Source organism: Triturus cristatus, chromosome 8 (genome assembly GCF_964204655.1).
Source record: "Triturus cristatus chromosome 8, aTriCri1.1, whole genome shotgun sequence".
Lineage (NCBI taxonomy): Eukaryota > Metazoa > Chordata > Amphibia > Caudata > Salamandridae > Triturus > Triturus cristatus.
Window position 1 is genome coordinate 13889147 of NC_140591.1, and position 16819 is coordinate 13905965.

Consider the following 16819-nt stretch of genomic DNA (forward strand, 5'->3'; position numbering starts at 1 on the left):
GCAGCTAGAGGCAGCAGGGCTGGAGTACATGTTATACAATTAAGTAGGGTATAACACAGTGTCTTTTCCTACAGCTGTAATCCAGGTGAAAAAGGGGGCAGTAGGAGGGTAGGCACTCCTTCCAGGGCAAGTGGGGGGTAGAAGCTCCTCCTGGCTACCCCAGGAAGGCTAATGCACAGTTTTGGCCAAAAAACGAAAAAGGCAGGCAGGGAGAGATCCAAGTCAGATGTTGGGCTACTTCCAGTATCCCTAGTAGTTATTGGGCTATATCGACGGTAACGGAGGGCCTAGCATCTGCTCCTCCAGCTGTAATCTAGGTGAAAAAGGGGAGCAAAAGAAGGGTAGGCACTCCTTCCAGGGCCAGTAGGGGGTAGAAGCTCATCCTGTCCACCCCAGGAAGGCTAATGCACAGTTTTGGTAAAAGAAAAACGGTGCAGGCAGGGAGCGATCCAAGTCAGATGTTGGGCTACTTCTAGTTACTTCGGGTTAGATCAACAGCTTTACTAAATAAAGCAGATGACATCCACAAATGTATGCATGCCAGCCTTTGCTGCCTGCTCATCCTCCTAGATTTATCTGCGGCCTTCGCCTTAGTGGAATATAAACTTCTTCTTAACACCCTCAAACAACAGATTGGAGTGCATGGTCTGGTGCTGAAATGGTTCACATCCGTTTTTCAGAACCGCTCTCAACAAATAAAAATTAACGCAACTTCTGATACCTCTACTATAACCAGAGGTGTTCCCAAGGCTCCGTCCTCTCACCTACACTCTTCAATATCTACATGGAGCCCCTCACTATCATAATCAAGCAGCTAACATCCCCTTCCACCTCTGTGCAGATGACCTCCCGCTCTACCTGGAAATATCCTCCCCAGAAGACATTCACCGTCTAAATGATACTCTAACAAAAATTCAAAACTGCTATCACACTTCCACCAAAAACTCAAACAAGATAAGACGGAAATTCTTCTCTTGTCAAACGATGGACAAACCCACCAGGTCCAAGAATGGATAAAGCTCATCAACTCCCTAAATTACAACCTAACCCTGGCCGGCTCCGCCAAATCGCTGGGAATCACACTAGACCCTAACCGGAACATGAGCTCACACATTAAGACTACCGCAAGGAGTGCCCTCTACAAATTAAAGCTACTTAACTAAATCAAGCCCTTCCTCCCCCCTAATGATCTCGAAACCGTAACGCAAGCCTTGGTTCTCTCCAAACTGGACTATGGGAACACTACCCTCACAGGCATAGCAAAATCCCAACTAGCCCCCCTGAGAACAACTCTAAATTCAGCAGCAAGGATGGTCACCGGAGCCAAAAGGCACGATCACATCTCCCCCTCCCTGAAAGATCTCAAGTGGCTCCCAATTGAAGCTTGTTGCCACTTCAAAACTGCCTGTCTCACCCACAAAGTCCTTCACACTGGTAAACAAGTCTGCCTGGCAGCCAAACTCACCAAGGCAGGCAGGCAAGAAACCCGAGGAGCACCAACAACCTAATCATCCCCCAAAAGACACATAAACAAAAATCCCTGGCTAGCTCCTTCTCGGGCAATGCCCCCCAAATCTGGAACTCCCTACCAGCAGATCTCAGAACCAACCCCTCCTTCATGACCTTCAAGAGAAAACTAAAGGATCTCCTCCTCGCTCTGCACCTTTAACCCTCTGGACAATATACCATAGCTCTTTTTTTTTAGCAGCCTACAATCAAGAACCTCTCGACTCTATTATCTGCCTTACATACGACAGCCTGTTTTGTTTTGTCTGTCTGCCTGTTTTTTTATTGCCTGTGTACATGTTGTAAAGTTCTCTGATACCTACGGGTCCTACCACTTCTATCTAAAACTCTCTAAATTAAACAAAATGTGTTCACCACTGGCAAGAATGCGCAATGTCAGCAGTTTTACACGCTGGGGTTTCCAATGCGACTCTATGTCGGAGACGCTTTTCATCTTGTGTGGATCTCCGGCCTTCAATGCTCCTTTCTGCCAATTCCATTTCTGCCTCCAGTTCTCAAGAAGATCAGAGACGACTGGGCTCAAGTCATTCTTGTGGCTCCGGATTGAGCACACTGAGTCTGGTATCCCAAGCTCTTGAGCATGACCCCTTACCCAAACCTGCGCACCCTCCACCTTCATGCAGGAAGATTGAGCGGTGACAGTTGACAGCTTTTGACCTTCCTCCTGAAGTCTGTAATGTTATTCTGACAGCCAGGCATTCCTTCACTAAGCCGTTGGGACAGGTTTGTGTCATGGGATTCCCACTCCCTCTCAGCACCTTTATCAAAGGTTCTCTGGTACACAAGGTCCTTGGCCCTGTTATGTTTCATATAGGTACCCCAATATAGGCTCAGGTAGCAACCTAACCTCTCACCTATATTTCCCCTGCTAGTACACTACGTAACGGTTCTTGGGACTGACCTTTAACCTAGTTACGGTACTGCTAACAGGACGTGGGGTTTTTACTGAAAACTAGCCTCATTCGTTATGCATAAGCATTCTTGGAAACTCAGCAAGACTACCATCTCCTAGATATAGTAAGTATGTATAAGGGTCATTCCTTCTGTCATCCTAAGTCTGACATGACACAGCAAGGTAGATCCCCTGAGGGTACCATTTTGGGTATATAAACACCATATCTTTGCTGAGGCAGCGAGAGGAGAAAAAGGACTTCCATGCTGACACACTAACTCGAGATGCTGAGGTTCCTGCACGCAGACACTCCAGCTCGCAGTGGTCTGACATCCCTCACGGTGTTTCCATCTGAAGACCAAGACGGGGTCCCACAGTTTCTCACTTCAGGTAATGGGGTTGACTTTATCCTAGAAGGATTCTTGGCTTTACACCTACATACATACTAGGTACACTTAGGTACATCTAGTTAGGGTCGCATTGTAGAAGTACGTATTATTAGTGTCATGTATTTTATATACTTACCTGTATTCATTGTTTCACCACGATGGTAGGGAACTACCATCCTTTTACTCTGTTGGTGCTTATAATCATTGATATCTGTGTCTGTCTCACCTATTTTACACTAGAATGACGATGGTTTAAAAAATGCTTAGTGGAAACGTCAACACTGTTTATTCTGTGTATCTCGCTGAGACAAAGTGAGCACGAGTGACTGAGCGAAAAGTACTGTACTATTTCCACGATCCCTGATGGGACAGAGTTGTCATGTTCGATAGTTGCCAAGAACTATTCTCTCCTTGGTAAGAGGGGTTTCTAGTGGCACTGTGAGCTAGATGGTATATAGGCAGACATACCCAGTGGGGGTGTCTGGAATCAGTCTGGACACCAATCCCACAGTCTATGTTGTCTAAACGCGCAGATCCTATATAGGTTTATAGGAACTACATGACAGCCCAGTTGGGCACCCTCTGGGCACAGTTAAGGGTTACCTTTCTGCCATCTCGACATTCTTGCGGTTGCTGGAACCACCATCACTTTTTAAATCACCTATTGCAGTGGTTCCCAAACTTTTGACTCCCGAGGACCCCCATTGAGTCACCACTGGAAGCCGGGACCCCCAAGCAATTTGTATGATTTTAAATTTCAAATTTTAAAACAGTAATTCGGAAAAAAACACATGTGCACACAAAACAAATACTCAAATTACTAAGGATTTTGGGGCCAGATGTATGACTATTTCATTTAGTGCCTCCCTATTTGCGACACATTGCGAGTCACAAATTGCGAGCCGCTAAATGAAATGTACAACAGTGTGTTTAACACTGTTCGCAATTCTCAATGGGGTCGCAAATTGCGAGGCTCATTAATATTAATGAGCCATTCGCAATTTGCGAGCCCATTGGGGATGCCAACCTTCCCAGGGATGGTGGCCTGCTGGGCTCAGCAAACCACCATGTCTGGGACTGCTTTTAAATAAAGCAGTTTTTTTTTTAAATGCATCCAGTTTTCCATGCATTAAAAAAAGAAAATGAAACGTTTTCATTTTGCTTGCATTTGCAAAGGGGAAGGGGTCCCCTGGGGAGCCCTTCCCATTTGCGAATGCATTACCATCTACTTGAAGTAGGTGGTAATTGCGAATGTTTTGCTACCGCAATCGCGGTCGAAAAACATTTGTACATGGTTTTGAGACTCGCTATTTGGAAGGGAATGCCCCTTCCAAATAGCGACTCGCAAAACCTATGTAGCGAGTCACAAAAAAAATGCGACTCGCAAAATAGGCTATGTACATGGCCCAATAGGTATTTGCATGCGCAAACGGGTTTGCGAACCCATTTGCGCATGCATGCGCACCATTTGCGCATGCATGGTGGTGTGACCTCAGTCCCTCTGGGCCGGTCACACCACCACGCACCGCGCACACTCCCCGTGGGTGTGCCCAGGCTGCCCCGATCCCGCCGCTGCCCGCAGCTGTGCTCCTGACCACTGGCGTGGTCTCAGCCTCCGTAGCGCAGCGCCGCTTCCTGCTGACTGCTTGGCTTTTCTCCCCTGTTGCCTGTTTGTAGCCTGCCACTGTCATTGCGGTATTGTTTCCCCTGTGTTTGTTGCTGTATCCCCTGTTGCCCTTCTGTGCCCAGCCTTTTCTCTTTTTTGTCTAAGTTTCGTTGCCTGCCGTTTTTTTCCCGGCTGTGCCCCCGCCGCGTTTCCCGCCACCTCCCCCTCCCCGCCGCTGCTCCCCTGCGGCCCCACCCCCTTCCACCTGGGACCCTTCCCATTCGCCGCCCCGCTCCCGCCTCCCAGCTGCCCCTCCCTCGCTCCACCCCCCCCCCCCCCACTCTCCTCATATGGCAGAGTGGCAAACGCGCAGCGTTGACGCGCAGCGGGCGCGCCCGAAGCGCGCCGAAGGTGCGCCAAAGGTAAGCCCGTCTGCGCCCGGACCGCGCCCAGTGCCAGGACCCCTGGCCCCCGCAGTCACCAGCCCACCCGCCGGACCTACGACGCCACCGAACTCAACGCACTCAACGCCGGCCGAACCCCGGGTTACTACCAAGCCACACCGAGACGCACCCACGGACCCTTCTGCTGCCACTACTGCAAGTTCACCTGCATCCAGACCTGCACTACTCCAGCACCGACCAAGACCAAGACGAGCAATAGCAGCAGCCACCTGCAATGCATCCTGCTCAACACCCGCTCCGTCCACAGACACACCGTCGAGCTCTGGAACCTGCTCGACACAACTTCACCAGACGTCGCCTTCCTCACGGAAACCTGGATGAACGCCTCTTCAGCGCCCGACATCCCAGACGGCTACAAGATCATCCGAAGGGACCGCATCAACCAGACCGGAGGAGGCATCGCCATCATCCACAAGAACACCATCCGCATCACGACCAACACCGACGACACCCTCGCACCCGCCGAGCACCTGCACTTCCAGGTCCACATCAACCCCAAGACCACCCTCAGAGGCACCCTCATCTACAGACCCCCGGGACCACGCACACAATTCAGCGAAGACATCGCCGACTTCATCAGCCCACACGCCCTCCCCTCCGCTGACTATATCCTCCTCGGGGACCTCAACTTCCACCTGGAGAACAACAACGACCGCAACACCACCACCCTGCTGGACAACCTCGCAAACCTCGGACTCAAGCAGCTGGTGACCACCCCCACCCACTACGCCGGACACACACTCGACCCCGTCTTCTCATCCAGCAAGGACATCACCTTCATCCACGCCACCGGACTCCACTGGACGGACCACAGCTGCGTCCACTTCAGCTTCAGAAGGACCACGATCCACCAGCAACAGGTTGCACGCAGAAGCTGGAACAAGATCACAGCCGACCAGCTCGCGGCTTCCCTGAGCAAGAACCCACCCACCAGCGCAACGAACCCCAGCCAAGCGGCCAACAACCTCACGAAGTGGATCAGCGACTGCGCAGACGACCTCGCCCCTGTGAGGACCCCGCCTAGCAGACCCGGCAGCAAGAAAGCCCCATGGTTCACCGACGAACTCAAGAGCTCCAAGAAGAACTGCCGAGCCCTCGAGAGAACCTGGCGCAGAGACCCTACACCGGACAACATGACTGCCCTCAAGCTCGCCACCCGAAAACACCACCAACTTATCCACGCCACCAAGAAAACTGCATTTAAGGAACGACTGGACAACAACGCACACAACAGCAAGGAACTCTTCAACATCGTTAAAGAGCTCTCCAACCCCAACGCCGGAAACAACGACATCACCCCTTCGCAAGACCTCTGCAACTCCCTCGCTTCCTACTTCCACAACAAGATCGCGGACATACACAACAGCTTCAGCACTCAACCGACGCACGCCACGACCGAACCACCGCCCCCCCCACCACCCTCCGCGCCTGGACCCTGATCAGCACCGAAGACACCGTCCGCACGATGAACTCCATCCACTCCGGATCTCCGACCGACCCCTGCCCTCACCACGTCTTCAACAAGGCCGACGCTGTCATCGCACCCCACCTGCGGGACATCATCAACACCTCCTTCGACACCGCTACCTTCCCGGAGAGCTGGAAGCACGCCAAACTCATCGCTCTACTAAAGAAGCCATCAGCCGACCCCACCGACCTCAAGAACTACCGCCCCATCTCGCTGCTCACGTTCCCTGCAAAGTCATCAAGAAGACCGTCAACAAGCAGCTGGCCGCCTTCCTCGAGACGAACGGATCCCTCGACGTCTCGCAGTCTGGCTTCCGGGCCAACCACAGCACCGAGACCGCCCTGATCGCAGCCACCGATGACATCCGAGCCCTGCTTGACAACGGAGAAACAGCAGCCCTCATCCTCCTAGACCTCTCCGCGGCCTTCGACACTGACTGCCACCGTACACTAGTGCAGCGACTCAGCAACGTCGGAATCCAGGAGAAGGCACTGGAGTGGATCATCTCCTTCCTCGCCGGAAGGACACAGAGTCCGCCTCCCCCCGTTCAGATCTGAAGCCACCGAAGTCATCTGCGGCGTTCCTCAAGGCTCCTCGCTCAGTCCAACCCTCTTCAACGTCTACATGAGCCCCCTCGCAGACATCGCACGCCAGCACAACCTCAACATCATCTCCTACGCCGACGACACCCAGCTGATCCTCTCCCTCACCAACGACCCCGCCACCGCCAGAGCCAACCTTCACAAAGGGATGAAAGAGGTAGCCGAATGGATGAAGAACAGCCGCCTGAAACTGAACTCGGACAAGACGGAAGTCCTCATCCTGGGATCCTCATCCTCCACCTGGGACGACTCCTGGTGGCCCCCCGCCCTAGGCAGCGCACCCAAACCAACAGACCACGCACGCAACCTGGGCTTCATCCTGGACTCCTCCCTCTCCATGACCAGACAAGTCAACGCCGTCTCCTCGTCGTGCTTCAACATCCTGCGCATGCTACGTAAGATCTTCCGGTGGATCCCCACCGAGACCAGGAAGACGGTCACCCAGGCCCTCGTCACCAGCCGTCTGGACTACGGCAACTCCCTCTACGCCGGAACCACCGCCAAACTCCAGAAGAGACTCCAGCGGATCCAGAACGCCTCAGCACGACTCATCCTGGACATCCCCCGTCGCAGCCACATCTCCGGACACCTGTGAGACCTGCACTGGCTCCCGGTCAACAAGAGAATCACCTTCCGTCTCCTCACCCACGCACACAAAGCCCTACACAACCAAGGCCCAGGATACCTCAACAGCCGCCTCAACTTCCACGCCCCCAAACGCCAGCTTCGATCGACCGGCCACGCCCTCGCCGCCGTCCCCCGCATCCGAAGAGCCACCACAGGGGGACGGTCCTCCTCCTACCTCGCCGCCAAGACATGGAACTCCCTCCCGACCCACCTCCGCCTGACCCAGGACCACCTCGCCTTCAGGAAGCAAGTCAAGGCCTGGCTGTTCGAGCAGTAGCGGACCCCCCTCCCCTAGCGCCTTGAGACCCTCTGGGTGAGTAGTGTGCTATATAAATGCTTTGATTGATTGATTGATTGATATAAAAACGTGTCGTACATCTGGCCCTTAGTATTTTATATTGAAGGAATTTGCAAAAAAAGGAAAACATTTAATGGGAAGGTTGGTGCTGCATCTCCGTGACTAACTTTTAAATTATTGGTTTTATTTCGCAGTACGAAGCTCCTGCTCCTGCCAGGGCCAGGCTGGAAACCCAAAGCAGCCCTGGCAAATGTTTTCAGACCAGTCCCCACACAGTGCACACAAGTGCAGGGAGTGAGCCTGACCACATTAAAGGGTGCTTTGGGAGGCTCTCCCCCTCAAATATGTAGGAAACAATGGTGCATTCTGCAACACATTTTTCATTATATATTGAATTGTATTAGCTTTTAAAGAATAGTAAATGAAGACCTTACTATGCACCAGGATGCGACAATCTTTGTTGGGGTTCTTCAATGATTCCCTTATTATCACCCCCCAACAGTGCCTCTCATCTCTCCATAGCCCCTCTGTCACATGTATTTCATTTCTTTTATAGCATCTCTCATACCATGGTAGGATGTCAGAGCACTTAACATCACACACATATAGAGACAATGAATCATACATGTAAATCAGTGTATAGAAAATGTTACCTAAGGGAAAGGGGTAGGCATTTTTAAAGAGTGCTTGGTGTGGAAAAGCACAAACTCAGGATTCAGAACATAACACAGTGGCTAGCACTGACTTTAACATTAAAAATGTATTTCCACCCAAATAATCCTTTTAAGCAGCATCAGGATCATGAATGACTGGGAAAAAACACAAGTTACTAACTTGTACCGTGCAGTTTGCAAGCAGCTCTTTGACAGTTTTTAAGTCCCTCTGCTAGATTACGATTGTCACTTATGAAGTGCACAGTAACAAAAGAATCTCTGTAACAAAAGCAGTAACCCAAGGACCTATGCACATAAAATACTGCTTTTTAAAATGCATGTTACACGTTCTTTGCAGTAGACATATTAACCCTCTGTGCTTATTTCTCTCCAGCAGGTACATTAATCACTGGCATTATCTTGACACTTTTATTGTTGCTCAGAAGATGCTAATTATACAAGAAACGTTGCTGTGATTTTAAAACTGCTGCCTACGGACCCCTGGGAGTCCGCGGACCCCAGTTTGGGAAACACTGACCTATTGTGACTAGGTTCCTTAAAGTCATGCAGCATATGTTTCCACCTCGGGCCTTCATCAAGCCTCAGTGGGACCTCAACCTGGTCCTCATCTTTCTCAAGTGTGCACCATTTGAGCCTGTGCACAATTGTCCTCTTAGGCTCTTGACTATAAAAACTGCTTTCTTAGTGGCAATAACATCGACCATGAGGGTCAGCGAACTGCAAGCACTCTCTGCGCACCCTCAGTGATACCTCCTTTTTTCTGGACATGTGCCTCCTTCTTTCCAAAGGTTTTGACACCTTTCCATGTAGGCCAGAACATCACCCTGCCTACAATCTTTGTTCCTCCTTATCCCTCCAAAGAGGAGGAGAGACTTCACCATCCGCACAAAAGAATTCTGTGCGGACGATCAATTCTTCGTGGGCTATGTGGGAGCAAAAAAATGAAAGGCAGTACAGAAAAGGACCACCTTGCGATGGATTGTTCAATGCATTAAGATCTGCTATGCATTGGCCAAGAAGCAACCCCCTTGAGGGTTTGCGGGCTCACTCCACCAGAGACAAGGCTACAATCACTGCATTAGCGGGCGGCATCCCAGTCCTGGACATCTGTCAGGCAGTATCTTAGGCGTCACTGCATACATTCACCAAATACTACTGCCTGGACAGTTAGGTCCTTTGTGATGGGTACTTTGTCCAGTCCTTCCTGCACAACTTTCTTATCTAATTGGTCTTATATTCCCACCTACGAGGAGGCATTGCTTGGGTATCTATTGTAAGGTAGGGAATCTGCGGGTAGAAGTTTCTATCAGATGAACAAGTTACTTACCTTTTGTAACAAATTATCCGGTAGAGCCTCTGTCTGACCGCATATTCCTTACTCCTCCACCCTTCCTGCTCTGCTAAGACCCTGAAAAGGATGTTCCCTATTCCGATTACAGTATATGGAACATCCTCTTGAGGGCCTTAGTGTTCATCATGGCTCCATCGTTCCTTGCGTGGAAAGTTTGGAAAGCAATTGATATCAGGCGGCCGAGGTGGCGTCTATATAGGTACTGCGCACGTCACTTCCAGGTTGGTAGACACCAACCGGCGCCAAATGACACCACATACCGGCACATAGGGGTAATGCTCGAAAATCTTTCAAATCCAGTCTGACACCTGGGGATTATTCAAAGGTAAGGAATCTGCAGTTAGGTAGAGTTGGTGTGTTTTGTAAATATAACGGTTTGATTCTTCTCCTCGCCTCACCATTTTAACTAGCGCCCACAATCGTTTTTAGATGACTCGTTTTAGATTTAATATGTTTCATCAGTTAGTGGCCTCTCCTCCTGGCTTTGTAGCATGAGCCGAGGATAGAGGGCCCAGTGGCTGGGACAATAGGTCTCCACAGGATATTTTACACTTTGTCTTTTTATGCAAATATTTTACGTATCCCAGGCGACTGTATCTAAACCCTATTTAAAAGAAATGGGATTTAGACAGGCTCGAATTGCACTTTTGCACATGCAACATCTGCAAGATGAACACACTTTATTCGTGGTTATGTATTTTTTAAGATCTAGGAAATCCAGATATAATTGAGACGGAGGCGAATATTTGTGAACAGCTCTATGTTCACACAGGACTCTGGGAATCGGTGAGCATTTATAGTCGTGTATGTGTCAGGGGTCTTTTAAGATGAGAGTATATCATCCAATGTCATTGTAGAGTTGTTTAATATAATGAAATATGCTTTTTTTCTTTTAATGAATGTGATACTGTTTTAATGTATTGCATCTTTTATGGCTGTGTTCATTGCCGAATAAAGATTGTTTTAATAATCAATCCTCGTCTCTGCAGGCCTTCCTGGAGCGTTATATCAACCCTGGGCCAACATTACAGTATGACAAGGAGCGCTGGTTTGCCCGGCAGTGGACTCTCATCAGTGATGAAGCAGTCACCAACACTGTCCATGATGGATTGGTTTTCGTGCTCAAGTGCTTGGACTTCAGCCTGGTTGTTAACACAAAGAAAATCCCCTTCCTGAAACTTTCCGAGGAGTTTGTTGATCCCAAGTCTCACAAGTTTGTTCTTCGGTTGCAGTCAGAGACATCTGTCTAAATGTTTCATCTCTCAGCCCGGAGTGAAGTGTACTGTCAGAGGTCGGAGCAGACGTGGCCATCTGCACTTTACCAAAAAGGATGCCTGGGGGCTGACCAGCAGTGCCAGGTTTGGCCGTCACTGTACTGACCCGGTCAAGAGATCATTCCGTATAGTTGATGTCTTCTACCGTCTTCTTATTGAACACCTTGGGAAGTGATCAAATACCATCTCTTCTGTGCATCACGTGGCCTCCAAACTCGAGATCCATTAAAATCCTGCATTCCAGGTCCATCATCTCATGCACATGTTTGGGTTTGGGTGACCCTTTGCCAGAATCCTGTTTTCCAGGCCTGTCAACTTCTGCACATATCTGGCCTCAATCATTTTTTTGCCAAATCACACATTAGTTGCCTGTCACTGTGTGTGGCACACTGTGGGAGTACAGACTACATTTTCCTAATTTGGTTTTGGGCATGTGCCTTACAGCACTGGATCTCCTCGTGTCTCCTCCTCAGGTGCCTGGCACCGTTTTGACTCCAAGCCCCAGACTCTTGAGCGCTCTTTGCAAGAGTTCTGGGAGTACCTGGATAGAGCTCTATGCATGACTGTGTGCGCACAGAACACTTTATGTCTCCAGTTTGTTGTGGGAGGCAGCTGAAGTGGGCAGTACCCTGCGTTGTACAGGTGGACACATGTTAATAACAAAGCTTTCGGCCTCTAGGCCTGATAGTTGACCAATCTCCTGCATAAGAAGAATGCTGGTGACAGTGCCAACTATTTTTATACCTCTTAAATGTATACATATGTTGTGACGAACTGTCCATAACTTGTTTGAAAAAGCTTTTTTAGCAGCCATGCTGTTTCATGAAAGACCTGTTATGTTGTAGGTGTAATTGTTGTACGAATGTCCAGACACAAAGATGGCATGTGACTTAGCTTGTAGAGGCAAGGTAAGGAAACCTTTTGTCCTTCACTCTAGGAGCTACTACACAAACCTAAGTTTGTATGTTATGTTTGTCGACTACGGATTGTGTCTTTAAAGCTTAACCCTGCCCTTCCTGGGCATGTTTTCCGTTAACAGGTGTCATGAGAACTCATGGTATTACCTGCTTATCTCAAACAGGTATGTTTCACCATGAGCATCTGCCCGCAATCTGCATGATAAGGGTACTGGATTACTCAGCAGGCCAGTACTATAATCCATCCCACCTCCAGCACAGTTTTTATTTGTTTCAACATAGTTTTGATACTAAAACGTCCACTTCTCATGGGGATTCTTCTTCTAGGCATGTGAATTCCATTTACGTATCCATTTGTTGCCACTGATCAGTTTCTGAAGTTTGTTTCTCTTTTACCTCCTCCCACCTTCTAGCCAGCGAGAAATGGGGTCCCTACCATCCCCATGATAATCCCTCATGTCACCCATTTCTGACCGGTCACTAAAGTCACTAGAAGAGAGCAAGTTATATGAGGTGACTGAGCACAAAGGCAAGTTATGAAGCATGAGATTTGCACAAGTTGCAAACTGTAATAATACTTCCGGTTTTAACATTCTCAAAGTTGACATTCCTCTTTCTACAGCACATTCCTATCCTCGTCTCCGGTGCTAATACTTGAGCTAGCATCAGGTGAAGCTCTGTCCTCCTCAGCTCTGCCTCTGCCTCTGGTCCTTTTGGGCTCTTTGTTAGTTCTCTTGTGATTCGTCTGATCTGCCTCCCTCCCTCCTTCCCCCAGACTGCCTTGTTGCCAACATGGCCCCTTTTGGAGCAAGTACTTTTCTCTTGTGGCTGTGAAATGCAGCTAATGTATGTTCGAGGATCACTATACGAACAGCCCTGCTAGGGGCTAATGCATGAAAATATAACACTGTCACCTTATGCACATGTTGACCACACACCAAAGCTGGGATCCTTGATGGACTGGGTGTTAAATCCTAACAATGAGGTGAAACCTGGCATGCTTGGTGGAGTGGGTGGTATAAGGGCCACTGTTTTGCAGGTCACATAGGGACAACGTAATCAATCCTCTCCACCATGCTGCTCTTGATGGTGCGTGCGACGTTTTTTGGTGTGAGTGACCATGTTTTGCAGGTCGCATAGGAACAACATGGACTGTTTTTCAAAAGTACTAAGACCATGGAAGAATCAAAAGTCCACTGGGACTGATGAGGATTATTATTGTCAGGAGATGAAGATATTAGAAAGGTCTACACTCTAGACAAGGGCATCACTTGGGTCCCTAGGCTATGGTAGAACTCTATGCGAGTCTCAAGAGAGCTGCTGCGCTTCCTACCTCTAGTTCGTATCTTGAACTGTACACCTACGTCACAAAACTAAGCCAGCGTGCCATAGCGCAGTTCTTCCAGTCTAGGCACCTAGTTCCTTTGTTGCTGCTTTATTCACTTTGCCAAACTCTTAGTAGCTCCCGTTGTGTGGTGGAAGGGATTCAGGCTGAAAAGGCAGACTGTCTGTCCGTGCCTTTGTCTCGCCAGGTTTGCTGTCAAGCCCTGAGAACGTACATTTTGCTTATTGATTTGACCTGTTCTACAGCTTGCTCTTCGACGTCTGCATGGAAGGGAGAGGATCTAACATCCCTTTGTGAAAACCTTTCAGTCTAGTGCACCTTTGGGTAGAAGTTTCTACAACATTTAAAATTCTACAAATGAATCCACTACTGTACTTCGGTTCTTCCTTCCTCAAAGGAGAGCCTTTGCGTTTCGATGATGGTTACTTGCAAGCAAGGGTGCTCTCTTTGCTTTCCTTCATTTTCAAACATCTCGTGATGTTGGTTTCATTTGTTTGATTTCTCCACCGGATTGAGTTTTCTTTACCCCTAGCAATGGATTATTCTTTCACATTTTGTCTTGGAGCGGTATGTTGGTCCTTTGTTTTTACTGTCTCTTTAAACATCTTTAACTTTTTCTGACTGGATGAATAGTCTCTTTACTGCACTATCCCTGGTGAATATTGGCTACTCACACCTTGACTTGCATTTGTACTTTTCTCAAAGTGCCATTTTTCCACAAATGGTTAATACGTTGAGCCTGATTTTTCTCATTCCGTCCTGCTGCATTCTTGTGTGTCCTCCTCACGTTTGATGCAGACTGCTTGGCTCTCTCTGTGAAATGAAGTAGTGAAGTGAAGAAGGAAACCTTTAGATTAACATACACCCACCCTCCTTCTCTTTCCGAGTGAGGGGCTTGCTATTCAGCCTCTTTTTTAAATGAAACCGAAGACGTGACCGGATTTAGGCTCTGGGCTCTTCTCTCTTTGACATTTAGATTTAGTATTCCCAAACTGAAAGGGTTTTGTGAGCATGGCAAGTGTGCTAGGATCGACGCTTGCTGGATACCTGCTGGTTATAGCAAGAATCAGTCTTTTTTTCGAATTTGTTTGCTTGATCTTCGGTTTATTGCACTGGACGCACGGGTTACATCCTCCCCTTGCTCACCAGCCCCAACCCACTGTGGGCATGCTACAAGGTGGGCAAAAATGACTTAGGATTATGCTCATGTACGCATGTATGTGTTCATTTGGAATGCATGTTTGTGTGGCTTCCCACACACCTCCACATATGTGAGAGGTGTCTGTTCATGTTTAGTGCCAATTCCTTTGTATGATTCTGCGTTAACACTCCCTGGCCTCTCATGGCTTCCATGTGAGGATGAAACTCCTTTGCAATCTAGAGGAGTCTCCTTCCAGCACCACTGTTGTATACATCACTCTGGCATTGTTTTGCACATACTATGTTCATTATCTTTTAATGTCACTGTAAAGTTATTGTACCAACATGCTTCCTTTTTATGCAGTATGTTTACCATGCCGGATGGGATTAACTGCATTAGGCAGAGACTGCAAGTATCTCTCTCATCGCTTCTCTCAATGGGTGATTAGTTTTTGCCTTTCCAGCTCGCTGTTGGATGGCAAACTGCTTACGAAGAGAAAACCTGTGCGCCTATTCACAGAGCAGAGGGTCCTCTGGAAACCTATGAATGAGAAAGGCAACTGTAGCATGCTCCGCCATTGATTGGTGAGGAGGAGGATGGAAGTACAGAGTATGAGGTCTTAATGGACATTTTCCTGCAGCAGCGTCAAGTGTTCCAAAGTACCTTTTAGCATGCATTGCCAATTGTATCCAGTTTCTACAAATCTCCTATATTGCTAAAGGCATCTTATTGGGTTCAGGTGACAAAAGAAGTGTTTTCTCCAGGCTTCTCCGCATTGTCTACCTAGGAGCCCACCTGGTCTAGCTCTGCGCTGAAAAGATGTGCAGATGTACTGCACGGCTCCCTCTGGCAGTGAATATCATACCTTCTTCATCACAATGTTATTTGATGTCAGTCGTTGCTGTGCATTTCCTAGTCATTCGCCACTCCCCGTTTCTGTTATTGTTCTGGGCCTTATTGGGGAGGTGCATTATCGAAATTTGGATTATTGTTTTTTTCTGACAAATGTTACCTTTTTTCCTGGACGTCTCGTATCTCTGTGAAGGTGCCAAAGCATCTGGTAATGTTCTTCCCTTAGGTTTGTCGTTATTGAGTGGTGTGACCTGGCCGTCAGGTCATAGAACCCTCACCTGTTCCGAAAGAGTCCACGCTGCCTTTATCTCACAATAACGTGGGTGTCTGTTCATGTCCATAGTTTTGAAAAGTACATGGTTTTCACACCAAAGAATACTTATTTTTAAAGAATTTGTTATATGTAAATAGCACATTGTCTATGTTTATTTAATCATTGGTGTTTATATTTAAATGTGTGGCGTTGCTTACATGGAAATATAGGTGCTGGCAACACAAATGGTTGCCGTGGGTGAAGGGAAATAGTACATATTGGGGATTTGATCTTTTTTTATGTACAATTTATACATTGATCATGTACATGTCAGTCTGATCCTACTGATGATATTTGTAAGTGTTACTCTGGCCAGTTTGCCAGTTTCCTTTTTATGCTCTGTCCAGGAGATGATGATAACCAATGGACATCTGTTACCTTCACATTTCCTTTTATGCAACATAGAGGTCAGTTTGAATGTCTCAGTCATACAGAAATGCATCTTATCATGCATTCTGCAAAAGACCAGGATTTCTGATATTGCCTCGCTTTGGTTTTAGGTGTATATTTTACTTTTTATGTAAATGACCCTTGCAAAACCATTTTGCAAACAACATATTTTATACAAGAAATAAATATAAAAGCAAAGCTCTGGATTACGTGACACTGCTTTAATGAAAGAGAGCGATGTGTTTTTAATGCTTTGAAGGAAAACTGGGTCTCCTAAGGATGGACTAAGACATCACCTACTTAGTAACGTGAATTTGAGAACAAGGCTCGTCTAATGTGGACCATGCATGCTGTGTGCTCTAAGTACGACTGGTCAGGGAGCATCAATTTAAGCTTATCCATATGATCCCGCTAAAATACTTGGGATCAAGCAAGGTTTACGGCACATTGTTGCTAACGTCTGCTGTATTTGTCCTTGCTTTTTTTAAGTGCCGCCTGTAATATTTTAGCACAGTGCTGTGACTCCTCATAACTATACATTGTGCATAAGTTTGAGGTTCTAGAAGGCGAATTCATAAACTACTGTAAAGGTTCATGCTGCATCCTATTCCCAACTCAGCCACTGCTTAGAAATTCAGTGCCCAACGATTGCACTCTAGTGTGGTTTTCTGGTACTCTAGAATTGCATC

At 47.9% G+C, this 16819-nt stretch overlaps 1 protein-coding gene across 1 annotated transcript in view; it reads left to right on the forward strand.

The window, feature by feature from the left end:
* The window catches only part of VANGL1 (VANGL planar cell polarity protein 1), a 385233-nt gene extending 368905 nt beyond the window's left edge, over nt 1-16328 (forward strand). Inside the window, exon 8 of the mRNA XM_085620730.1 lies at nt 10888-16328. Coding sequence (XP_085476856.1) covers nt 10888-11148 — 261 coding nt within the window. The 3' untranslated portion in view covers nt 11149-16328. The remainder of the gene's footprint in view (nt 1-10887) is intronic.
* The last annotated feature ends 491 nt before the right edge of the window (nt 16329-16819 follow it).